At 41.1% G+C, this 27,856-nt stretch overlaps 1 protein-coding gene across 1 annotated transcript in view; it reads left to right on the forward strand.

Annotated features, from left to right (window-relative positions):
- The window catches only part of ST3GAL6 (ST3 beta-galactoside alpha-2,3-sialyltransferase 6), a 253,034-nt gene that overhangs the window by 151,170 nt on the left and 74,008 nt on the right, over positions 1–27,856 (forward strand). Inside the window, exons 4-6 of the mRNA XM_077480185.1 lie at positions 1,100–1,174; positions 8,256–8,321; positions 17,712–17,812. Coding sequence (XP_077336311.1) covers positions 1,100–1,174; positions 8,256–8,321; positions 17,712–17,812 — 242 coding nt within the window. The remainder of the gene's footprint in view (positions 1–1,099; positions 1,175–8,255; positions 8,322–17,711; positions 17,813–27,856) is intronic.

Raw genomic sequence — 27,856 nt, forward strand, 5'->3', positions numbered from 1 at the left:
CTGTTGAACAAGCCCAGACATTTCCCCAGCTGTGCCACCCATCCAGGGGTAGAACATGGCTGTCTCAAGGGTTGCCCCATGCTCACTCAGAACACCTGATTGGCTCCCAGTGGTCCTATTGTCAGTTTAAGTCCTATACAGGAATTGCAAGGGACTAATATGAAGTTTAATTTCAGGTACATACAATAGTTGCATTAAAAAAATAAATGTAACAGATTATTTATTGCTACAGACCTGCATTAATGTGAGCCTTTTGTATGCTTGCTTGGAGTCCAGCTTTAATGGTCATGACAAATTAAACTTTATCTAAAGTCACTTTTTTTTTTTTTTTTAAGGTTTTGGATAGAGTGGTGAGGGGGATAGAACCCCTGTTAGTTTTTTGTTGCTTTTTGTGTACCTGCTAGGAAGATTTACTCTTTGTTTAAGGGGAAAAAAACAATTCTCTGGAATTGAGGAGATTTGTAACTGTTTAGTTTAGTGGGGAAACTTGTTCCAGTGAACACTGGTCTAAGAGGAGATTTAGGTTGCCGTCGGTGCAAATGCCATGTGCTTTGCATAGCGACACATCAAAAATGATCCCCGTCTCCTTCAGTGGGAGGTACTGCCCACTAAATGCGACCATTTAAATGATTGGGGCCTCACCCCAAACGCCCTGCAATCGTGTACAGTACACATGGTTTTGGAACAGTGTTGTGGCTTTTTAGCTGTTAAAACTGGTGATGAGGTGGCAGTGTGACATCTGGTCACCTTGTCAAATGCTCTTTAAAAAAGCAGTCCTCTGCAGAGGGTAAAGTTTGTGTAAATGAACCCTTACTTTTTATGTTTTGTATCTGCAGAATAGAAAGTGAAGGGAAATCTCCTCAATGGTGCACAAATGTAAAAGAAAACCTGACGGGTTCTAACCATTCCCCGCTCTATCCAACATAAAACTTGCCTTTAGAAATACATTTTGTGATAGTTCAACCAAATTATTTTAGCCTCAAGTTCACCTTTACAATTTTTCTCTGTTTTACTGGATATAATGCAAATAGTTTTTCTTAAAAACAAATATTTTTTCACACACTTTGCTGATTTGTTATAATAACAATTATATGTGCAGATCCATTGTGTCCCTACAAGAGACTAGCACAGCACTCAAATCATCGACTGCAGACACAGTGAACTATGCACTAAGGTATATGGACAGAGACCCTCTCATCATGCTCTTAAATTGGAGCCAAACCTATACTTTCAGTCTTTATAACATTTAACCTTGTATTAATGCATGCATATACACCAATCAGCCATAACATTATGACCACCCACCTAATATTAAGTAGGTCCCCATTTTGCCACCAAACAGCCCTGACGCACTGAGGTTTGGACTTTACTAGACCTCTAAAGGTATGCTGTGGTACCTGGCACCAAGCTGTCAGTAGGAGATTCTTTAAGTCCTGTAAGTTGTGCGGTGGAGCCTCCATGGGTTGGACTTGTTTTTTGTAGCACATCCCACAAATGCTTGATTGGATTGGAGATCTGGGGAATTTGAAGGTCAAGTCAATACCTCAAACTTGTTGTGTTCTTCCAAACCATTCTTAAACCATTTTTATTATCCTTCTGAAAATGGCCACTGCCATCAGGGAATACTGTTTCAGTGAAGGGGTGTTCTCGGTCAACAACAATGTTTAAGTAAATCACAGGTGTCAAAATAAGATCCACATGAATGGCAGGACCAAGGTTTCCAGGCAGAACATTGCCCAAAGCATTACACTGCCTCTGCCATCTTGTCTTCTTCCCATGCTGCATCCCGGTGCGATCTCTTCCCCGGGTAAGCGACACACATGCACCAGGCCATCCACACGATGTAAAATAAAATGTGATTCATCAGACCAGGCCACCTTCTTCCATTACTCAGTGGTCTAGTTCTACTTCTCACATGCCCATTGTAGGCAATTTTAGCTGTGGACAAGGGTCAACCCTGACTGATCTGCGGCTACCAAGCCCCATATGCAGCAAACTGCTTACCATATTCCACCCACTTTTCAGATAACTTTTTTAACAAGATAATCCATGTTATTCACTTTGTGTCGTGGTTATAATGTTATGGCTCATCCTCAACACCATAAATCATCTTTAATGATATTACTCCACTTCCATCTTTCAGTCTTTCTTTTTTTTTTTATCAAATCATTTATAAAGTGATTCGGCTAACCCAATCTAAATTGAATGAAACTTAAAAACTGTATTTTGTTAGCTTTCTCATCCTAATGTCTGTAGGAAGTGGAATCAAACTTTGTTTTCCAGTTTAAAAATATTTTTTTGTGATAGCTTAGATTTTGCCTATTTTGCAAATATATTGTAATGATCCCATTGCATACTTGCCAATAGTCCCGGCAAATTTGCCGAGACAATCACGAAAATCTAACCTGTATCCCGATTTTTTTAATATTGTCACAGCATTTGTCCCGAAGATTGGCTTTTGTCCCACCGGGCCAATCTGTCACTCCCCCACCTCCTTCAAGAAGTACTGCGGATTGCCAGCTGAGATGATCCTTCCGTTAGCATAGTGTTATGAGACACAGTGTGACATGACACTATGCTAATGGCTAATTATCTCGGCACAAGCTGCCTTTGTTAGTCTTACCGCCGTGGGGCTCAGGGAGACAGGCAGTGAGCCGCTGTGCTTCTCCAGTGAGGAAGGAGCAGGCGTGGCTGTTAGCATCACTGCTGCTCTGATCCCACCCTATGCCATGCTGCCTGCATGTTGGGGATGCCGCGGGTAGGAGCTGCTGGGAGCAATAGAAGGCTGTTTTTACAGCCCGTGGATGGTGAGTGGAACTCGGCTGGCCAGCAGGACCAGGTATGTGCTACCTTCTCACTGTTCCTAAACCATGACCTGGCTGTGGTGTTGCTCTATAAATAGAGAGCAAGGGCCACAGTGACACTGGCACACATATCAACACTGCTGATGTACACTGCCCTGCAACTTGCTGACTTCTGTACACTGCCCTGCAACTTGCTGACTTCTGTACACTGCCCTGCAACTTGCTGACTTCTGTACATTTCCCTGCATCCTGCTGACCTCCGTACATTGCGCTGCAACCTGCTGACCTCCGTACATTGCCCTGCAACCTACTGACCTCCGTACATTGCCCTGCAACCTGCTGACCTCCGTACATTGCCCTGCAACCTGCTGACCTCCGTACATTGCCTTGCAACCTGCTGACCTCCGTACATTGCCTTGCAACCTGCTGACCTCCGTACATTGCCTTGCAACCTGCTGACCTCCGTACATTGCCTTGCAACCTGCTGACCTCCGTACATTGCCCTGCAACCTGCTGACCTCCGTACATTGCCCTGCAACCTGCTGACCTCCGTACATTGCCCTGCAACCTGCTGACCTCCGTACATTGCCCTGCAACCTGCTGACCTCCGTACATTGCCCTGCAACCTGCTGACCTCCGTACATTGCCCTGCAACCTGCTGACCTCCGTACATTGCCCTGCAACCTGCTGACCTCCGTACATTGCCCTGCAACCTGCTGACCTCCGTACACTGCATAGTTGCCAGACGTCACAATTTGGTCTTTCTCTTTCTTTCTATCTTTCTTTCCTCTCTTTTTCTCTCCCCTTCCCTCCCTATCTTTCTTTCTTTATTTCTCCCTCCATCCTTCTCTTCCTTCTCCCTCCGTCCTTCTTTCATCTCTGACTCTAACCACACCTCATTTAAGCGACGTCCAATAGTTTAAACCACACCCATTTTCCGCCGATGCACGCACCCCTTTTTGCTTCTCCCCACCTATGCCACACCTACAAACGCATGCCCTCACCCCTAATTATGATACTTTGCCTACAGACAAAAGTGTCCCTATACATTTTTTTATAATGTTGCTAACTATGCCATTGTCTGCCAGAGAAATTGATGATAACCATGAGACTTGTGTCAATGCCTGTCAGCCCCCATCAACCAGTAAGATGTTTACTTTATGCCAAAAGGGTAAAAGCTGGTTGATTGCTAGCTCTGACAGTACTTGAGTGTATTCATTAATATTTCATAAAAGAAAATACAGAAGAACGAGTGTTAAATTAAGTACCCCTCATAGAAATTGATGACTTTTTCAACATATGTGAATGGGAATTCTTTAAATTTCAATTCAAGTAGTGCCCACAGATATAGCTGATCTACTTAAACAAATGACACACATAGTTGGTGTGGTGTATTCACTTTCGTGATCTAAAAGAACAAAAATGCAGATTTGACAGATTGAAAAAGTAAGTATACCCCCACTTCAAATCTAGGGGATTGGAATTGGGTCTCCTCTGAGAGTATGCCAATAGAACCTCACGTATTCATTCCTCAGACATCTAGGGTCTGGTGCTGTTTGCTATTGATATGTGTGGTGTTATGCCAAGTTTAAAAGAGCTTTCTAAAGCACCCACAAAGAAACTTGTGGATGCCTAGTCATTCCATTGGAAGAAAAATAATCTTAAAGTGGCATAGACTTCAAGCAGCTGTCTCGCTGTAGATAGCAAAGCTTGGAAAATACTTTCACTGCAATAAAAATGGCATATATTTAAGAGATGAATCAAGAATTTTACCCACTTATGAAACACTGAATATGCAATTTAGTTTTGGCCACCAGTCCTCAGGAAAGACTGTTGAATTACAAAGAGTTTAAGTAGATTACAGCCATTCACTCTTGAAAACATTTTTAATGCCGGCCATAGAAGGTTAAAATCTTGACTGGTTCAGCAGTAGCCAGCCAAGATTCGAACTGTGTATGGGCAGGCTGAATGTACCAAGTTGATCGATCAACTTTGGTACAACCAGCCTGCAGGATTTGGTACAGCCGCTAGCAATAATCAGTGTCTTCTCCCAGCGGGGAATGCCTCAGCAGGAGGAATTCCTGCATCCACACTGTATTGATGGAATCAAGTGAATCTCTTTCCTGCAACCCTCAGGTGCAGGAAAGACATTTTGCACTGTGTATGGCCAGCCTAAGAGTAGATATGAATATAATGTGCTAATATATCAAACATGTAAGGTCCCTGAAAAGGACGCACAGATTTAAAGGGGTTGTAAACCGTTGTGTGTTTTCACCTTAATGCATCCTATGCCTTAAGGTGAAAAAGCTTTGGACACCGAGCAGCCCATCAATCGCCCCCCCCCCCCGTTTTTCTCACCTGAGCTCACCCTCTCTGCCCGGAGTTCTCGGCTCTTGATTTGATAGATTGATAGCAGCGCAGCCATTGACTCCCGCTGCTGTCGATCAATTCAAATGACTCGGGGGTGGGACCGAGTCCGGCATTCTGTGTCTATGGATGTAAATGCTGGACTCAGGAGCGTGCCTGCAAAGTAACCCCCAGGGAGAACGCTTCTCCTAGAGGGTTTACCGATGCAAGGAGGAGCCGTGAGCGCCGTTAGGGGACCCCAGAAGGCGATGATCGGGGCCACACTGCAAAACTAACTGCACAGTGGAGGTAAGCATGATATGATTGTTATTAAAAAAACAAGGGTTTACAACCACCCCTTTAAGGTTAGATGAAAGGGGATCTAACCTGAGATTGTAGAAAGGGTTAACACTGTTAAAACAGTAAAACAAATGTGGAACCCCCCCCAGGAAGTGGTACTAGCTGAGAGTGTTGACAACTTCAAAAAACTTTTAGATGTCTTCCTCGGGAAGCAGAAAATGCAAGGCTATGGAAAGTGTTCGAAAATAAAAATCACACATACATACACACATGTAGGTTGAACCGAATGGACTTTTTTAAAACTTTATGTAACTGCCAATTTGTCCAGGACTGATTGGCCCAGCAATTTCATTTCAGTAGCTGACTATATGATACTAGAAGTCTCCAAAAGCCCCAACATTTCATTTTGATGTGTTCAGGTATCTTGCAACAGTTGAGGGTCAATGCACATGCAATATTACAGTTTGCCATTTAACATGGACAGGCCTTCTGATATACCTATCAATCAAAAATCGTTTTATGGTCTCAGTACCACTAAACGTGTTTACTGCAAACTAAAGACTGTATTTCAGAAGAAGAACCTCATAACAACTGTGTAGCATGGTCGTAGAAATGTTTTTGTTTGGGGTGGCTCTGCTTCTGCTTTAGGGTCTAGACAGTTTGTAGTTATTCATTCTGCATCAAAATATGCTTTATAAGAATGTAAAGCCATCTGTTAAAAAGTTGAAGTTGAACTGGAAAGGAGTCTTTTGATGCGTTTAATGATCCGAGGCACACTATCAAACTCACCCTAGGAATTGCTCAAAAAGAAGCAGAGGGATATGGACTGCCCTAGTCAAAGCCTTAAATTGATTCCCATTCAAATTTTGTTGGGGCATTTTTAAACAGGCAGTGCATGCAAGGAAACGTCACACTTTTTAACTGGGAAGTGGTCAGAAATGTCAGTCTGGTAGGCAGGTATACTGAATGCCTACAGAAAGACATTTCTGTTGCAGGTGGCAATGCCAGATTTTGATGCCAAGGGTTACTTACTTTTTCACAATATATCATTACATCTATTTTTGATTTTGGTTAATAAATTATTGAAAATGCACATTTTTCTTGTGGTATTGTTCAATTGTATCACCTTAATCTGTAGGCATTGTTTGAATAAAGATTGAATGTTTGTGTGTTCAAATTTGTTGAAAATGTAATCAATTTCCATGGTGTGTACTTCATTTTTCACATGATTGTGTAAAGACTTTAAAACCAAAAGGCACAAACATGAGCCCCATGCCAGCACACGTCATTAATCACATAATGCGTTTTTACAATTTAATGTATCATCGTATCACAGCACCCTTGTCCAGATCAAATGTTTATTCTGCTGACTGAGTCTGTCCATTGAGCGCCATTATACATGAATGGATCAGCTACAATAGTCACTTTACCTGCAGTATTCGGTGAACTTGTACATCTTGCCTTCTGGTCTGGGCTGAAGGGGCAATGGGGGAGTTTCTAACCCCACACAAAGAACATTTTAGTTAGGATCCTGTTTTTCTGTAAAGTGGAAACCATTAGCGTTATGGTTTACACAATCTACATTAATTGGATTATGAGCTCAGTTTACTAAATTGTAGTGCATGTGTTCTTTACCATTCATGTATTTTCAGCATGTGACTATTCTTTGTAGCTCTCATTGATTCTCATCAAGGAACACAATCATAGTCCTAGTCATAACATGGCAGATTACCATTTATAGTAGCTTAGTAAATGGAATTGAATTTACTAATAACATAACCATAATTTCAACCGCAACTTAAAGCTAAACTCCAGGCAGATATTGAAAAAAATAAATAAAACATTCCAGTTATCTCTTAAAGCAGGATTCCGGTTAAAAATTAATAAATAGCCCATTAAATAACAATAACATATTTTGCTGTAATATCCACCCTCACTCCAGAATCCCAGCATTTTCTTTATGTCCTGCCATGTACTCTGTCTGGTGACCAGCATCATTACATTTAAAAAAAATTAAATCGTGTATAAATATTTACCAAGGCACATTTATTTGTCTTTTATATCTGCCTAGAGTTAAGCTTTAACTAGAGCCAAATCATTTTTAGTAATTCTTGATAGAGTTAGCCGAGTGGGAGGACCTCTTTCAAGTGTTATTTCTCGCAGGAGGAGATTCGCCTCACCACCTGATTGGGTGCACAGGAAGTAAGAGGAAATCTCCAAATGGGACACAGATAAAAAAAATGAAATGCATTTTTAAATACAGCTTTGCAGAATGTTTATGTCTCCAGTTGATTACACATTACTAAAATTGATCACTGTTGGTTGAGTTGAGCCTTGCTATCAGTTTGCTATTGTTAATACATCTATGGTAACAGTGACTTCAACAGATCTTTAAAACAAAAACTAAAGAGAAATATTCTTAGCTTCATGACATCAGTGGACCATCATTCATGTGTGCTGAACTAGAGGTGGATTCGGTTTTGACGCATTTCGAAAGATCCCACCTCCAATCTCAATGAAAGAGTGAAGAAAGTGCTGAGGGATAGGCGAGATGGTTGAACAGTCATCCAGGTTTTAAGTCCATTCATTTTTATTTTTGTTTTATTATTATTGAATTCTACACTGTATGTAAAAAGCAATCAAGCAATGGATGTACGTGTGATCTTATTTTTCTTTTTTTTTATTATATATAAATATCTAACTAACTTTTTATACAGTCTCCTGAGAAATATCAGTTATAAGATGCCCTGATATCATTATGCAAATGTAAAATTTAGATATTTAATATGTTGAACCTTTTTTCAGGTTACCAACAGACTCAGTCAAAGATCTCCAGTCTTGTTACAATGCTAAATTTCATCTCATTTTGAAGTAAGTTGTTATGTCAAATAAATCTAAAATGTTTTTGATTGGTCTCTTCTAGTTACATATATAGAGGCTAACAGAACAGGTTATATAGGTACATTGCTAATTGATAATACCATTGATAATTCTCAGCTTTCCACCACAAGCAACCAGATTTCAATATTTTCTAGTTCAGCAACAGGTGGGTCATGTTTTTTGTGAATGATCACAATGTGAAAGAAGTTTACCAATTATTTCACTTGTGATTTTGAAGACTTGCAGCCATGGAAATGGCTTTCTGAGCCCACCAGTAAAGAGTGTGTGTAACACTCAAATTCCGAAAGGAACAATGGGTCTGTACTATGAAAACTGAAGAAAATGTGTCTCTGTTGACCGTGTTAAACAGTCAGATTACTTGTTGCATTTGATTGAAGCGGATTACTGTGTGCAACATTTTCACTTTTTTATTCCAGTTTTCATAGCAATAAGTCATATCTATTCTACCCATGGCTTGGCTGCACTGTTGACAGTTCTGAACTTGCTACTAATGATTTTTTTGATGTGGTGTTACATTTCCTATTCCTTTTGATATTAGATAAGTTATTTTGAAATGGGTAAGATGTGAAATTATTTCATGTGAGTGGAGAGAAATGGAAGCTTTTTTTTCTAGTAAACATGATTAAAATCCGTTTTGTGCTTTTGTACAATGTGGAATAATTGAAAATGACATTAAAGCAGATCTTCACTGCATCTGAGCACCACAAACCAAATCAGTTACATTTTTAACCACCTTCCCTGAAAGCATTTACCCCCTTAATGGCCAGGCCATTTTTTGCAATACGGCACTTTCTCTTTAACTGACAATTGCGCGGTCGTGCGACATTCTGCCCAAACAAAATGTCCCACAGATAGAGCTTTCTTTTGGTTTTTGATCACCTCAAATTTATTCATCAGTTTAGGCCAATATATGTATTGTTCTACATATTTTTGGTAAAAAAAAAAATGCAATAAGCGTATATTGATTGGTTTGTGCAAAAGTTATAGCGTCTACAAACTATGGGATTGATTTATGGACTTTTATTTATTTTTGTATTGTTTTTACTGCTAATGGCGGCAATCTGCGTTTTTTATTTTATTTTTAATTTTTTTGGGTCGGACAAATCTGAGACCCCAAGTGACACTTTTTGGGGACCAGTGACATTCTTGGTGATCAGTGCTAAAAAAAATGCACTGATCAATGTATAAAAGACAATGGCAGGTAAGGGGTTAACACTAGGGGGCGATCAAGTTATTAACTGTGTTCCTTGGGTGTGTTCTAACTGTGTATGGGGGATGAGATTACTGGGACAACACAAAGAATCGCTGTTCCTGAACACTGGGAACAGCAGATCTCAGTATTGCTGCCTGTCAAAATGGGGATCTGCCTCGTTTACATAGGCAGACCCCTGTTCTGCCTCTTTGTACTGTAATTGCGGGTGGCCAGCGGACATAGAGTCCGCCAACCCCCAGGCATGCTCCCGCGTGCCCACTGTATCTGGTGCATGGACCGATGTACAAGTATGTCTGTTTGCGCAGCTGGGCCACCCTGCCACAGTATGTGGACAGTCCTAAAGTACACCCCCACCTCATCCATCCATGTCTCCATGCTTTATTTTGTTCAGAAATCACTTTGAAAAACAACCTCCTAGCATTTCTGGCTGTGGCCATCTTGAGTAGATGAAATCATGTATTTATTACAGGTACTTTTATAGTGCTGTGATCACCTCATTTAAAGTCCCACGGGCTAAGCTTGTTGTACTTTACTTGTACATTGTACATCCACATCAGTCCCTGCCCTCAAAGAGTTTACAATCTAAGGTGGCATTCACTCCCTGGAAACCATCTGCCCTTAACTCAAGCATGCATGCAGAAGAGTGTGCTTAGCTAAGAAAACCCCTCCTCCTCTCCTCAAGATTCCTGGGATGTACCGTCATCATTTTGCTTTGGCAAGAAACCAGAAAGTAACTGATGTAGAAAAAAAAATAAAAAAAACATTTAAAAGAAGTAAATATTATATACCTATCTGTCTATTTACTAATGGTAGCAGCATGAGGATTAAAAATAATCAATGTTGATTGGGAGTTCCACTTTAACATCATAATTCTCACAGCATAATGGCTACACACTTATTGTTGTCGTAGTCTGTTCAATTCTCAGTAATTTTGTGCTTTTGAGGAAATAGATACAAGAACAAAAGGATCAGCATTTCTGAATAATACTGGAGGAAATGAGTGTTGAATGATAGGACTGTATGGTATTTTGTTATGAAGACTCAGAAATTATTTATTTTTTTTATTTATTTTTTTTATTTATTTTTTTAGTCATCTGCAGTTTTTTTTTTTATATGAATATGAACTTCGTTAAAATTTAGGATGAGGTGCAGTTTTAAAAATTATAGGAATAACATTCCTAAAATGTTAGCTTTTTTCGTTCAGTGTTATCAGGATCAGAGGTATTCTGTGGTCTCCCTCACAGAATTCGATTTTTGTGTTTGATCAACACACAGGTCATCATGACCATCAATACGTTCAGTACTATTGGTGCTGCCTGAAGGAGGTGACGGTGTTTATGGCCCTCAGATCTCTGGGCCAGGTGGTTTGCTATGAGAAGACTTCAGTCTGTTGGCAGTGTCAAATTAGCATTGGCACTTAGACAATGATAACCGTGATGAATGAAACAGCAAAGGTCATCATTGCTGGGGCAACCTTGCTTTTGTATCAGACACATCCATACATAATCCACATACTCCTATAGATTTGGAAGCAAGTCAAGAACAGAAAAATGGCTGAAGTCTAAAGATCAGTTTGGGATGTGCTTTAGACACATTTACCGATTTTTGTATGCTGGAACCAAAGCAGCAAAACGCAATGCCCAGCAAACGCAACAATAAATACAAGTGAACACTGCTCTCCAGATGCTTTGGGAAAAGCTTTAGAGACACATTCCTTATGGTTGTGAAGCACTTCTGTTTTAGTTTGTGTCCTGTTCACACAAACTACCCTGCGGTACTGCACACTTTACCACAGTGTTCTGTAGTGTATGTGTGTTGGCATTCATTTTAACTGGCACCCAGCAAACATGGCCAATGCACTAGGACTTTATTGTTCTACACCACATTTGTTCAAACACAGCCCACGTTTCTGTGCCATCCGACTTTGGTTTAGGTTATTGTCTTTTTCCACAAAAAGTGCCCAAAAAGCAGCTAAATAGTTGCACCTATACATCGTGGCAATTAGAATGAACAGCTTCTTGGTTTTGTGTTTAATTGCAATAGGGGGGGCATTCTTTCTTCTGTACCTAAAGCATATGTTTTTTTATAATGTGTAGTTTTTTCAAATTTAAATTTTTTGTTGAGGGAAAAAAAACATTCCCCTCTGGGTGATCAATGTGCACTGTAAGAGTTTTAACAAGCATGGAAACGGATTCCTACCACTTTCTGTTCTGAAGAAAAGGCGGTTTGTTTCACTGTTTTCTTTCTAGACAGATTTCCAAATGGGAGGGTCTGTGTCCATTATAACCACCTGGTGCAATTTCAGTGTTTTAATAAAGAACGCTGCAGTGTCTGCATTCTTGTAGAAGTAGGTAACCACTAAAGAGGTTGTAGACCTCCAAAAAAAAACACCCCTGCAAGACCGTCATTAAAGAGCTAGTATGCATTGCATACTAGCTCATTATCAAATGCTTACCTCAGAACGACGCCCTGAATCGGCATCGGCACTCTGAGTACATGGCTGACATCTTCCACCAGAGTTACTTTCGGGTTCGTGATTTGTGATTGGCCAGAGCCGCGATGATGGCACTCCCAGTCACGGCACCAGCAGGCCGTTTCTTCAGTGCTCATGTGTCCATGACATTGGCAGCAGGGCATATACTGAATATGTCCTGAACTGTGCAAGTTTAGGAGATATTCGTGGTACCTACAGGTAAGCCTTGTTATAGGCTTACCTGTAGGTAGAAGTGGTGTAACAGGGTTTAAAACCACTTTAAAGGGTAAGTTCACCGTTACAGAAAAATCTGTAAAGTGAACTTCCCAGGGGAGTACAGAGCGTCCTCCAGGTTGTCCTATTGCATTGCATTTTCACATTGACCTCAGCTGGAAATGTAAAGGACATTTTTAATAACACTGTAAATAACCAGATGGTTTGTGTAGTAATTTGCTTTACTTTGACAGATCTATAAGTTTGTTCAGTAACCTAATTTTGTAAAAAGTTGAGTCCTACTAAAAAAAAAAAAAACTGAATATAGGAATTACCTTCCTTGTTTGCAGGATTGTTTATTCTTAAATTATAAGTATACTTTTTATGGTGGGATGATTCCATCTGCCAAGTAGAGTCAGGTGGTAGTATATAGTGTGTATATCTGGGTAGAGATGTTCGTAGTTTTGATTTGAGATTTACAGTAAACATTAGTGCTGGTGTTATTAAACAATATTGTGCCCTGGAGGAAAACTTTTCCTGGAGCTTCACTAGATGGCTTTCCTGACTTGAGCAGGCTGTATGGGATAGCGAAGATTGCTGTCTGATCGGGTGTTGGGGAGTTGGGCCACATCATCTGTAAGAATGATGAACGATTGGTCTCTCTCATTGTGAGATGATCATGTGACTCTGCCAGGAGACGTGCGTAAATCTCAGAAGCTTTTGTGCCATAGGTTAAAGAATAAAAAAAGGAATTGTTCTGGCTGTCTATTATACTAGACACGCATATCTATTTATTGGACTCTTTCACAAGGCCACATATGTAATTGCATTCTCACTTTAAGGTTTACAGCTTTGTGCGAGATGTTTATTTACTTTGCACGACAGCCTTCCCAGACATGTTCTGTTCACTGGAAGTTGTATATGGTTATGACTGACAAGCTCATTGAATGCCATAAAGGTGAGATCATTGCTATCGGTCATAATGCAGGTTAAAGCTAAACTCCAGCTTTGCCTTCAGTCTTTCACAGCTGTCTTCTCTCCTGTACTGAAATAGTTTTCTCCAGTTTTTACTGCACACTGTTAGTGTCTCATAATGTACATTAGAAGCTGCAGCAAGTCAGATTCCACCTTATTTCCTGACTGGAGGTTATGTAGCATCCTCTAGCTCTTTCCTCCCCAGCCTTAAGCATGTAAACGCGGGCTGAATGTCTGCTTCTGTTGAATGCGCATGCTGGAAAACCAGCAGCCGCCCGACTCCTGATCAGCGCTCTCAGCCAGTGACCGAGAGAGCTGATTGGACTGTTCTGGCAGGGGGGGGGGGGGTTGGGTGTTTGTCCCCCTGTCGGAACACAACAACTCAGCGGTGGAGAACGCTGTACTAACATCAGATGCTTGTCAGAGCTGACCATTTTTTTTGTTCAACCCACTGGGTTGAATAAAAAAAAAACTGTTCGTGTGAACCAGAATTTGCTGTCCCTGACCCACCACTTTTATTTATTGAATTTAAGTTTTTTCAGTCATGTATTGCCAGCATACTAATGCATCCTGTCTGGGAATCCCTACTTCTCCATACTGATATTAACCCATGAAAGCATTTTGATTTTAACCCATATAGTCTCCCAAGAAACAGTTGACTGCTTGCATCAGGCAGGGTGCTGTGATATTTCAGGAAGATATATGCAGCACCCTTCTAGCTCCTCCCACCAGCCACAATCTGCCTGCATTGCATAGAGACCCAGGGATGCCAGGTGACTAAATGTATGTAATGAAAACATGTTTTATTACACAAATCACTAGTATGTTCACCAAAAAGAGGAAGTTTCGCTTTAAGACCTCCTCTGCTACATTTGGCAGATCATTTTTTTTTCTGGGGGAGAGTGCATACCTAGCTTTGACCTGCTCCCACTCAGATAGCCCAGGCGATCCTAGCAGAAGTTGAAGTTCTCCTCTCCCCCTCGCCGCAATCTTTTGAGACACATCACAAGTCCCAGAAGATGCAGGACCATTCTTAAAGCGCAGCACAGCACAGCCAGCTAGCCATATTTAAGATGCTGGCGCCAGGAATTCAAAGGCTAGTGAAGAACTTGCCTGGGTTTAGGATGACACTGGATCCCTGGACAGATAACTGTCCTGTTAGTAAGTCAGCTGCTGACTTGAATTGTTTATATTCCTCCTAGAGTGGAGAAGCGTTTTAATGGGGGGAGGGGTGGGGGGCAGGACAGGCCAGGCAAAATATAATCAGATTACACCTCTGCTTTAAATATTTTACACAAGATTGCATGAAATGGCTGTTTGCTTATATACCAAGGTGTTGGTTGAAATAGTTTGTTTTATTACTCATTCATGCATTTGTTCTTTAGTAATGTTTTCAGATGATTTCCTGTGTAAGTGATCAGACTATTGTCCAGCAGGAAGCTGCTCTTTGATAAATCTTGCTTAGCTTTGCACCCAGTTTCCTTTAACCACTTAAGCCCCGGACCAATTTGCAGCCAAAGGACCGGGCCCCTTTTTGCGATTCGGCACTGCGTCGCCATTACTGACAATTGCGCGGTCGTGCGACGTGGCTCCCAAACAAAATGGGGTCCTTTTTTCTACAAACTGAGATATTTTTTATGGAATTTATAGGTTTTTTTTTTTTTTACTAGTAATGGCAGCGACTTATAGTTGGACTGCAACAGCGTGGCAGACACTAAGGGGTTTATTTACTAAAATAGTGCAAAATCGGCCTCACTTCTGCATAGAAACCAATTGGCTTCCAGGTTTTATTGCCGAAGCTTAATTGAACAAGCTGAGGTTAGAAGCTGATTGGCAGCAGATTCTGAGTGCACCAGCCTTAGTAAATCTACCCCTAAGTGACACTTTTTTGGGGACCAGTGACACTAATACAGTGATCAGTGCTAAAAAAAAATGCACTGTCATTGTACTAATGACACTGGCAGGGTAAGCCGTTAACATCAGGGCAATCAAAGGGTTAAATGTGTCCATAGGGACTGCTTTCTAACTGTGTGGGGGTGCTTTAACTGTAAGAAGACCGAATTCCATGTTCCTGCCTAGCAGAAAAAAAGATCTGTCTTCTGTCACAGAACGGTGATCTGCCTTATTTACATAGGCAGACCGCCGTTCTGTCTGCCTCGGGAGCGATCGGCGGGTCCCAGGGATTGGCTCCTGCTGTGTCCAGTCACAGTGAGAGCAGGTCGCGGGCAGCGTGTGTGCACACCCCAGATTCTGGAGAAAAAAGTCACATACATGTATCTGATTTCGTGTTAACCACTTAAGCCCTGGACCATTTGGCTGGCCAAAGACCAGACCACGTTTTGCAATTTGGCACTGCGCTTTAACTGACAATTGCGCGGTCATGTGACGTGGCTCCCAAACAAAATTGACGTACTTTTTTCCCCACAAATAGAGCTTTCTTTTGGTGGTATTTGATCACCTCTGTGGTTTTTATTTTTTGTGCTATAAACAAAAAAAGAGCGAAAATTTTGAAAAAAATGCAATATTTTTAACTTTTTGCTATAATAAACATCCCAAAAAAAAAATGTATTTTTCCCCTCAGTTTAGGCCGATACGTATTCTTCTACATATTTTGGATCGTTTTATTGCATTTTTATAAAAAATTTTTTTTTACTAGTAATGGTGGCGATCACTGATTTTTATCATGAGTGCGACATTATGGCGGACACGTCGGACAATTTTTGGGACCATTGGCATTAATACAGCGATCAGTGTGATTAAAATTGCATTGATTACTGTAAAAATTTCACTGGCAGTGAAGGGATTAACATTAGGGGGCAGGGGAGGGGTTAATATCTATCCTGTTTTGTGTTCTAACTGAAGGGGGATGGGGACTGTGCAGGGAAACTAACAGATCGCTGTCCATACTCTGTATGGAGAGACGATCTGTCAGTTCCCTGCTCAGAGAACCGGAAACTGTGTGTTTACACACACAGCTTCCGGTTCTCCGTGTGCCCCGAGTGGGGTGATCGAGACCGCCGGGCACTTGCATCGGCTTGGGGAGTGGCCGTTTATGCTACCGACATAGCATAATGGCGATTTGTGCAGCCGAACCATGCTGCCGCAGTACAGATGCGGCAGCTGGTCGGTATTAAATGGCCGCCCCATTGCAGTAAATGTACGTGGGGCGGTCCTTAAGTGGTTAAACACAAAACGGTGCTCTATTTATTTATTTTGGTTCAATAGACTTCAATGCAAAAGCTGCAGAGAAGCATGTAGCTCAATTTTTACAATTCGCGTTTAAAAAAATAAAATAAAATGCAAAACGCAAATCACTGCAAAATCGCTTGTGCAAGAACGCACAGCAAAAAGCACTGCAGAAACTATCAAAAGTGAACTGCATAGATGTGACCCAACCTAAGAGGGTTTTATCCTATTCTGACTATTCCTTTCTTTAAAGCCACTTTCATACTGAGGCGCTTTACAGGTGTTTTAGAGTTAAAAATAGTGCCTGCAAAGCACCTCTCCTGTCACTCCAGTGTGAAGGCCCGAGTGCTTTCACACTGGAGCGGTGCGCTTGCAGAGTGGGAAAAAATTCTGCAAGCAGGATCTTTGGGGTGGTTTGGGAGCAGTGAATACACTGCTCCCAAAACGCCCCTGCCAGGGGGCAGGGCTTTTAACCCTTTCTTTCGACCGCTAGTGGGGGTTAAAAGCACCCGAGTAGTGTCCGAAAAGTGCCACTAAAACTACGGTAAAGTGCGGCTAAAACTAGCGGCGCTTTATGGCTAACGCGGCCGCCGCTTCGTTGTGAAAGTGGCCTAACTCAAGGTAGTTGGGAGATGGCAAGACATGTCTGTACTGCTTTTGAGACTTTGAGGTGGAGGTGTCACAAAGCCCACCTACGTTGTATGCATAACTATACTGTACTTGTTGGAGATGATGTGAAATTATCTACCTGAAGCAGTTGCCCCTCTGGATTTGGAGTATACAGTATAGGCGCAAGGGCTTAAAGTGGTTGTAAACCCTTACAAACCACTTTGACCTACAGGTAAGCCTAGATTAAGGTTTACCTGTAGGTCCATGAAATATCTCCTAAACCACAGCTCCTAAGTCACAGCTGCGCCGTAGACAGCAGCGTGCATACAAACTATTTTAGTAGCCCATTATGCTTTACCTTTGCAGGGAGACAAAGAGGAAGTAAACCCATTAGGGTTTACTTCTTCTTTAAAGAGGAAGAAATGAATTGTATTAAAAAAAATAAAATAAAAAGCAACCTGCAAGGCAAAGGCATAATGAGCTAGTATGCATAGCATACTAGCTCATTATGAATAACTTACCTGAGAACGAAGCCCCTGAAGCGGTCCTCCGCTAAACTAGTCCACACCATGGTTTGCTTGTGGTACTTCCTTAGTTTGCTTTTGTGTGTGATATGCATTGTAATGTAATGGTTTGTGTAACGCTAGCCATTTCTTCAAGCACTTTTACTAATAATGCTGCTGTTCCACAGTGCGTCTGATATTGAGCCGTTTATGTGTGAAGACTACAGGAAGCAGTCTGCATTTCTTGCCAGCAGCAGGATAGACCTACCGTACGGAACACGAAAAGGAGGCAAGTTGTCTTTTTGCTTTTACATCTTTGTAGTTCCAATTAGTTTTTTCTTGCTTATAACATTTCTCTGCTATACAGAAAATAAAAGAAAGTTTTTATTGCTGCTTGTATCCTTGTTGTAAATTTTTTCCCATGTTTCCTGTCTAGGCGACATGATTGGACATGTCCCCATTGCAATAATTGGCAGTAATTAAAAGCTGGCAGAGCTTCTTTTTTTTTTTTTTTTTTTTAAATCAAACTTTATTGAAAAGAGAAACATGAGAAGGAAACAGTGCTATAAACACCATTACAAAGATCAAGAAAAGGAAGGATGATTCTCGTATCTAAACAAAATCAGTATAAAAAATAATTAGAAGTGCTTGCCTCTAAGGCAAACTAATGAAAGGTAACAAAGTATGTAGTACCTATAGCCATATAGTTCAGTATTAAAATAACATATAAAGTCAGCAATACCAGTTGTTTGATAGCCAGTAGCTCATAGTTGTATAAATTAAGTAAATGCAGCAGGTGATATAATGTATGCACAAAGTAGACACTTATGTAACCACTAAGTCATCATCAATGCATGTAGAAGTATGGTCTAACCTTCTGTCCCAGATCCTATGATATTTAACCGTGTACATTCTATGGATGTAAATAACTTTCTTCTATGGCAGTGTAAGGTTAACAGCAGCCACCCAGTTCTGGACTGTTGGGTGCGAAGTCCTGAGCCATACTCTAGCAATCAACATCCTAGCCATAAAAAGTGTTTCTTGCAGGAAAATATGTAGATCAGGGATCCTCAAACTACGGCCCTCCAGCTGTTGCAAAACTACACATCCCATGAGGCATTGTGAAACTCTGACATCCACAGACATGACTAGGCATGATGGGAATTGTAGTTCCTGAACAACTGGAGGGCCATAGTTTGAAGACCCCTGATGTAGATGTTTGTCACTGTTCGGAATGGGGGGCAGACTCGAGAGGCACTACTTGGGGCACAGGGTTAATGGAGGGCCCCTCCGATCTTGTAGGAATCGAACCACCTGTGCCCAATAGCCTTGAATGAGAGGGCATGACCATATCAAATGGTAAAAAGTGCTGCTTGTCTCGCTACATCTGGGCCACAAAGGGCTATAATGTGGCCGGTACCTAGATAGACAAATGGGGGTTCTATACAAAATAAACAAGTGAGTGAGGCAGTCAGAGTTTTGGGGAGACTAGCTTACATTATTAAAGCACATTGTCCCATTCTTCATCCTCCAGCTCCCCCATGCCAACCACCCATCGGGTTTGACAAGTTAGGTTAGCTGACGGAGCTTTTAAGCAGATTCTAACACCCCAGTAATAAAAATATCACAGATTTGGTAGAGTATACCATAACTCTTGGCAAACATAAAAGCAAAAAGATTTACCTATCCGTTTCTTTTCAAGTCATTAAGTGGAGCTTTAACCTAAGGAAATAAAATTGTCTGACAGACAGAATTTTTAATGCAGACATGCTTTGTCTTTTCGGCATTAACCCTTTCGCTGCCAGACCCTGTGCTACACTTTTAAACGCAAGTGGCCAGACCAATTTTGCAATTTTTCCATCGCCTTCTTATTTTTCACTTATAGCTTTCAGAGTTTAAAATTCCCCACAAACCATATATTTTTTGAAAGCACATGACCTGTAGAATAAAAAAAAAAAAGGTACTACTGATTTTTAAGGCCCCACGGTATTTGCGCAAATGTTTATCAAAACAATATGTTGCCTAAATGGATGGGGCCTTAGTAGGAATTTAGCAGGAATTTTGTAAGTTATGTTGTGGTTTTATGTGCAATTAAGGATTTTTTTGCGTTTTTTTTTTTTTTGTGAAAATAGTGATTTGATAAACGTTTACGCAAGTATTGTGAGGCTAAAAAAATCAGTAGCACCTTATTTTTATTCTACAGGTCCTGCTAAATTCCTACTAAGGCTCCATTCAATGGGGTGTGCTACATCATATGTCCATAGAGGGCTGTGTTTATGCTCACGCGGATGCACAGGTGTTCTGTGCATCCCTGTGCAGGCAGTCCTATTCATGTCAGCTGTCTTATTTAGACTTGCAGTTAGGGGCGGCAAAAATGTGTGATTGAGCAGTGTTTTTTGTCACCTGCCAAGTGCCCCCCACCCCCCCCAAAAAAAAAAAAAGTCAACAGTTACAAATACTGTAGCTGCTGACTTCTCATACACTTACCTGTCCAGGGATCCATTGATGTCAGCATCCGAGCCAACTTTAATCGGCTTCGGGTGCAGATGCTGGCATCTTCACTAGGGGAAACTGGCCGTGAAGCCTTCCGGCTTTACAGACAGTTTTCGTTCTGCGCATGAGTGAGTCGCACTGCACTTTGTAAATGGTCCCACATTCTTCTTATAAAAAAAAAAAAAAAATCTTGCTACATCGGATTTATGTTGGAGATGTGGTGGTCAGCTTAGTCATTTGATCACGGGCATGGTTTGGCCAGAGAACCCAGAAGTTGCCTTCTTATCCATGATCCCGGGATCATTCCAATCTTTTACGATGGGAATATTACGATTTCTGCTGATAGCGGGGAGAGCATTGGTCCCTAGATATTGGAATCCTTTGCAATACCATCAATCTGAGAATGAGTAGTGGAAATGAATAACATCATGCGCATGGAAGAGGTGATAGCTTCAGCGAATGATAAGCACACTAAGTTTAGGGGTGTATAGACCCCTTGGATAGAATTTCTTGATTCTCCTTCTCTCTTGCTATATCTAAGTGAATAGACATTGACACTGCATCCTGAAAGGCCTTACTGGGTTGTCTCTTTGGGATAGACAACATGGGACAATAGATCCTTCAAGCCATCTTGAGTGCTATATTTGGCAGACACATCCCAGAGAACGCCATCCTGACTTTTGATTTTTTATTTTTATTTTATTTTTTTCCTTTTTTCTTTTTTTCCATCATAAGTTTTTTTCTTTTGAAGGTGGAAAAAAGTGGATTCAAAGGTAATGTTATAAACATGTCATTGGTTTGGAATAATGTTTCTTAGTCATCATGAGATAAGAGGATGTGATATAAAGCATAGATATATTATTTATACCATGTAAATGTAAACGTAAATGTTTTTTTATTATTGAGAGTGAGCCACGCTTCCCTCCCTCTCTCTCCGGTGGTATATTTTCTATTTGTTTTGTTTTTCTTTTCTTGTATAATTCCCCCAAAAAATGAATTATATGGACATAGTAAACACAGTTTATTGTCTGCCAGTGATGAAAGAATGCAGGAGCGATCTGTAACGATTGCTGACCGCATTCTTTCAGGAAAGGAAGTGGGCTGGTAAAATAGGTTTACCAGCCACCCCCCACAACAGCTAGCGGGAGGGGAAGGAGGGAGAGCTGGCTAGCAGCATAGAGGGGGCGCTCGGACATCGGGGAGGTGGAGGAGCACTGAAGGGGGGTCGGAGCAGTGGGCTTGGGGGGGTGGTTTAAAAAAAAAAAAAAAGATCGCTCTGTGTCTGACCTGCAGCATGGAAAGCCGACGGGAGGTAGGAGGAGGGAGAGACGGCTAGCAGCTGCAGGGCAGGCGGCATCTGAGCTTTAGGCAAGTAGGGGGACACTGGAGAGGGGTTGGAGCAGCACAGGGGGTATCTTTTTGCAGGGCAATCCTCTCTGTGGCTGCCCTTCAACACAAACAGCCAGCGAGAGGGAAGAGGAGAGAGTCTGACAGCTGTAGGACAGCCAAAGAGGGATCAGAGTTTGTGGGGGGAGGGGGGGGAGAGAGAATCAGAGCAGGTAAGGCAGGGTAAGGAAGAGTTAGAGTGAGGGAAGGGCACTTTAGATGTCAGCATAGGCGAGTGAAGGGGCGGGAGACACAGCGGCAGAGCAGCGGTGGCAGGAGGGGGGGTCACATTTTAGGTAAATTGCTCTGACCAATGGCTTGTCAGCCACTGATCAGAGTTATCAGTTTGTTCAGCAGTGTCTGCTGAACAATTATGCGATAAGTTCATGGTCACTGAAGTGACCATGAGCTTATAGCAGAAGGAGAAATTATTAGGTCCATATGGCGTATGGACCTGCCACCTGAAAGCAGTGCTGTAGGTCCTTACACCTTACGGACCTGGCAGCGAAAGGGTTAAAGCTTACCTGCATTAAAGCTACTTATGTGCTTGTCCACCCCTGTACAGTGAGCCATGCATGTGCAGCTCGCTGTACGAATTTGGCAGTGCCAAATTTGGTGGAACTCCTGTACATGCACCACGGGGTGACGTCATCCCCGCCTGACCGATGACAGCGACCACTGTGTCCTCAGGAGACAGCTGATCACAGAATGAGGTAAAGAGCCAATCAGCAGCTCTTTAACACGTGATCAGCTATATCCAGTCACAGCTGATCACAATGTAAACAAGCCGGTTGTCTGCACTTATTTCCTCATGCTGCCAGCATGAGGAAAGGAGTGGAGAGCCGATCTGTCTTGTATAAAAGGGACGTCTACACCGATAACACTTATCAGTGCATTCCCAACATTGCCCATCAATGCTGCCAATCATTGTCCATCAGTGTCATCTACCAGTGCCCATCAGTGCCGCCTATCAGTGTAGCCTCATCTGCGCACTTTCGTGAAGGAGAAAATGACCTCTTTACAAAATTTTCTAACAGAGTATGAAAAACGTTTTTGTGTTTTTTTTTTTTTTTTTTTAAATGTCAGTCTTTTTTTTGTTTCGCAAAAAAAAAAAAAAAAAAAGAAAAACTCAGTGGTGATTAAATACCACCAAAATAAAGCTCTGTGTGAAAAAAAAATTCATATGGGTACAATGTTGCATGACCACCCAATTGTCATTCAAAGCGTGACAGCGCTGAAAGCTGAAAATTAGCCTGGGCAGGATGGGGATGTAGACAAGTGGTCAGCATGAGGTCACTTATAGGAAAAACCATACCTGCTAAAAGAAAAGTGAATTTACTCCCCTTTTCAGCAGCCCGCGTTTCACTGCTCCACCACACTCTGTAGTTTCTCCCTCCATCTCCTACAATACTATGACTCAAGCCAGCTCCAGGAACCACTGTAGCTGTGCATAGTAACCAATCAGCTTCTAGATTGTATTTTCAAAGCTTAATTAAACAAGCAAGTTAGAAGCTGATTGGTCACTATGCACAGCTGCACCAGGTTCTGTGTGCATCAGTTTTAGTAAGTCTCCCACTATGTTTCAAGACATGGGAGGCCTACAAAGGTAAGTGTATTCACTCTTTCTTACGGTTTTCGGATACAAGTGACCCTGCTCTGACAGTCGTTTTATTGTTCAGTTCCCTACACCTGAAATAAAAAAATTAGGTTGTTGTGGGCCTGTCTGCTCAGTAAACTGGCTGAAGGTGGGCTTACTGAAGGATGAAAGCTCAAGATAGAAGTCATGAATGTGGTTATCCTCGCTAGTATCTCAAAAAATGATCCAGGAAGTTGAGCAGTGACACATTTGCAGATTTGCATTCTGTGAGAAATGCCATCCTGTTGTGCCATGCAATCACGTAGCCTTGGAAGGAGTATGTGACTTACGGAATCTGTGTACCTGCCAAAATAATTATTTTATCTGTTTCTTCTGTTTGCTCAACTGTTTGCCTGGTCTTTCGATAACCACCTAGAAACTGAAACTGAGTTTTGGAATTGGTTTGTTTTTTTGTATCCATAGAGCTTTGAAGAAACCTTTGCGGTCTGGGGATGAAATGGCACCACCCATTTACCTGCATGTTTTCTTGTAGTATATTTCCCCCACACATTCGATTTTTTGAGCATTGAGGTTTCCTAGTAAAACAAATAATGTGGCTTTCAGAAGTATCAGTATGACTTTTCTTTAAAGCAAAGATTCATGGCAAGGGGGTTATCTTTGTTATTCAATCGATTATGTTCTGTTTAAATTTTATTTTCAAGGCATGATAGACTTTTTCGAAAGCATGTATTGATCTGAGTTACTTCTGTTCAATAAATGTATACTTTCTGTTAGACCCCTTTCACACTGGGGTGGTTTTCAGGCGCTTAAGCCCTGGAAATGGCCTCTGTTAAGCGCCTGAAAACCGCCTCCCAGTCATTTAAGTGTGACTTTTCACACTAGCACAGTGCGTTTTGCGGGACGTTCCAAAAAGTCCTGCAAGCAGCATCTTTGGGACAGGTTGGGAGCTCTGTATTTGGTGGTCCCAAAATGGCCTGCCCATTGAAAATAATGGGCAATGCTTCCGAAGCCTCTGAAACCGCAACGCGACAGTTTTTAACACCTTCTTTGCGGTTAAAAGCCCCCTGCTAACGGACAAAAAGCTCTGCTTAAACAGTGGTAAAATGCCGCTACAACGAGCGTCACTTTTCCACGAATGTGGCCCCATTATAAAAGGGGTCTTAGTGACAGCACTGGAGTCTGCAGGTATGTCTTTCTTTTTTTTTTGAGCTCCAGATATCTTAAGGATAGGCATATTTCTTTGTTAAAATTATGTAGTGCCGACAATTTATGCTTTACATGCTGTGTGTGTTCACATTAGTCCCTGCCCTCAAGTAGCTTACAATCTAATCTCCCTTTTTCCTATACATGCACACATACTGGCGACAATTTTTAAAGGAACCATTTAACCTATTTGCATGTTTTTTGGAGTGGGGAGGAAATGGAGTGCCAGGAGGAAACCATAAGCCACATGCTTCTTTTATCATGAAAACATGGTCTTTATGTCCATGTCAAACCTATAAAAATAAGCAAAGTGATCTGATCTAAACATGGACTCCTAACAAGTGTTTGCATAACACTCCTTCAAATATTAAATCATAGTGTAGCGCTGAAAAAGAAAGAAAAGGTGACCTTATATATAACCAATCAGTGATCTCACAATGTTTATCCAGACATTAAATCCAGAATTATATAGCATTCAAAAGATACACCTTATGTGCATAATTCATTGGTGTAAAAAATCATAAAAAACATATAGTGATACAAGAAAGTCCAAAAAAGAGAAAAAAGTCTCTTGTAGATAGTGATCCAATCCAAACGTGAAGTAAAAATCACCGTCCACCTTCTTTATATGAGACTAACATGCAGACACCATGTGGTATTCCCATCACCATTTATGATATAGGCTTACAAGATGTGTTAGATCCAAACGAATATACATTCGAAGGATCGCAAAGGCTTGTGCACTCGTATGCAAAATCTTTCAAAGACAAACTCTCCAGGGAAGTTTCGGATCAGACTAATCCATTCCAGTACTCAAAACAATTGTCAAATCTTCAGCGATATAATCCAACTCACATTGTTGAACCCATACAAAGAGAAATGAGGGCCACAATAGTGTAATTCCGGTTTAAAGAAAACTTAATAAAAAAAGTAATGAACTTACATGTAAACAATGAATCAAGCGCTTATTTCATAAAAACACAGCTACAGTAGGAGTCCCGACGCGTTTCGTCCTCAGACGTCATCCGGATGACGTCTTTTGAGTTAGTCGTCTTTTGCATGTTAGTCTCATATAAAGAAGGTGGACGGTGATTTTTACTTCACGTTTGGATTGGATCACTATCTACAAGAGACTTTTTTCTCTTTTTTGGACTTTCTTGTATCACTATATGTTTTTTATGATTTTTTACACCAATGAATTATGCACATAAGGTGTATCTTTTGAATGCTATATAATTCTGGATTTAATGTCTGGATAAACATTGTGAGATCACTGATTGGTTATATATAAGGTCACTTTTTCTTTCTTTTTCAGCGCTACACTATGATTTAATATTTGCAAATTATTCACTGTTTTATATCCTTGTGATTGTGTTAGCAGCTTTATTTGTTTTTTTGGGATAGCGCAGTGTTAATTGGTAATAACACTCCTTCAGCCTCAGTCAGCTGTATATGTTGCTGCTTTTATTTGGGGGGGGGGGGGTGTAAGTGTACGTTGGATTCTGTAAGAGGAAGAAGGGTGTGGGGTCAACCCAGACTGAACTTCTCCTCATCCTTCCTTTCACGATACATTGCTTCAATGAAGCAGCTGAAATAATGGACAATATACGAGGTGGGGGGGGGGGGGGTGTTTATTGGCACAAGATGGGCACTTAGCTATGCAAACACTGTCCAAGTTAAAAAGGAACCAGTTCATAAACAACATGCATGTGATAAGCTGTAAACAGAATGGCTCATGTAACAGAGTGCATTAATAGTAGTAAAAGCCCATAGAGGTCAAGTGGCAGCACTGTGTAAAAGCAAGAAGTGGCTCTTGAAGAAACAGAAGGAGACGCAAAGGCGTCTTCTAAGTGTAGCTTAGCAGCAAGGATTTATTAATTCAATTAATCTACTCACAAGTGTAGTTCCAAAACAAGCATGTACAGTAGCTAAGCACTGTCTCGGGTAGGGACCTTTGAAGCGATGTCTGGGAGGTCCCCGTGGGACACCGTAATTCATTTGGTGGTGCAGCTGGCTGGCGCCGTTGTATTCTTGCCCTTCCTGGTTCCTAGAAGGCACTGGCGTGCTGGGGATGACATCACTTCCTCTACAAACCGCTGGCGTGGCTCAGTATCGGTAATGCGTTTGTGGAGCATCTACTATAGTCCTTCTATGGCACTTCTTCAGGCCGTAGAAGAACTGAAGAATGAGCACATGCTCCACAAATGCAACCCCGACAACGATTCTAATGACCCCACCCGACACAGTGCTCAGCTACTGTACATGCCTGTTTTTGAGCTACACCTGAGTAGTTTAATTTTATTTTGTAATAAATCCTTGCTACTAAGCTACAATTAGAAGGTGCCTGTGCTTCTCCTTTTGTTGCAATAATGGACAATATAAATGCTTCTCAAGCTTCTTGCAGCCCAGGATTTTCTTATTCAATTTCCTTTAGATTTACCTTAAACTATGTAATGCAGAGGCCTGCCTGATTGCATACAAATTAAAAGTGTTTAGGTTTGACTTCATATCATATGGTTTTGGTAAATCTAATGGAAAATTGTATAATGTTTGGCCAGCCTTATAGTTTTGTAGTTTGTAGCCTGGCTGTTGCTGCCCTAAACTTGTAAGGAAACTTATACTTCAAATAAACTGTTCCTAAATGCAAGTGCGTGTATATAAAGTATAACTGAAGGCTAAACTTTTTTTAGTTTTAGTGGATTAGGATTAGAACTCCTGTCAGGTTTTTATTGCTGTCTGTGTCCCTGTTAAGCCCCATACACACTATCAGATTATCTGCTGAGTTTTTCCTTCAGATTTACCAAAACCATATAATATGAGGACAAACCTTAGGAGTTTCAATGTGTATGCAATCAGGCATGAGAACAGGCAGACTATTTTTGATGACCCTAGTGACATTTTGGAGGGATTTCCTCTAATTTCCTGTTGTTGGTATGGCACAGGAAAATGAAAATAAGTAAATAAGATTGCGCTATGGACAGATATAATGCCTATACACTGCAAAAATGAAAGAAAAACAAGTGAAAATAAAAATGAGATAAAAAGTAAACTCGAGAGGTTGAAGCTGCCTGTGCTTAGAATCTACCCCTTAAAATAAAGGAGTAGATCAGAGATAAAGTATGAATTAAGCTGTGGCGCTAAAACCTTTTCTAACAAATATCCTGGTGTCAAAAAGGTGTGTAGAGATCTAATCCGTGTAATAAATAGATGACCCTGTTTATTGCCCCGGAAAATAATATAAATAAATACTGTGAATTGATGTGAAATGTGTGGTCTCCTGAGGACCACCTTATAGGTGGTACCTACCAAATATTATATATATACTTCTTATAAATGCGTGTTGTGTAGAAAAGACAATTTTTTCCTGTTGGCATGCAACTCGAAAAGTACACATGTGTTATAACCAAAGAATAGTGAAAATATTTCATAAAAATGTAAATAAATAAACCATATATGATAAGTGAGAGAGATCATATGCAAACCACAAGCCACTATATTAGTGGTCTGTAAACTGTGCTCTATATTATGAGTCCCAAGAGTGACAGTCCAAGAACAGCAAAAACAAAAAGAATTCTTTCAATGCCCAAACAAAATTTTTTCAAATCGCATCACACAGTTGCTCGAAAAAACGCATAAAGTCTCTTCAAGTAAAAA

Source organism: Lithobates pipiens, unplaced genomic scaffold (assembly GCF_037356315.1).
Source record: "Lithobates pipiens isolate NorthernLeopardFrog02 unplaced genomic scaffold, aLitPip1_a1.2 Scaffold_16, whole genome shotgun sequence".
In the NCBI taxonomy this organism is placed as follows: domain Eukaryota; kingdom Metazoa; phylum Chordata; class Amphibia; order Anura; family Ranidae; genus Lithobates; species Lithobates pipiens.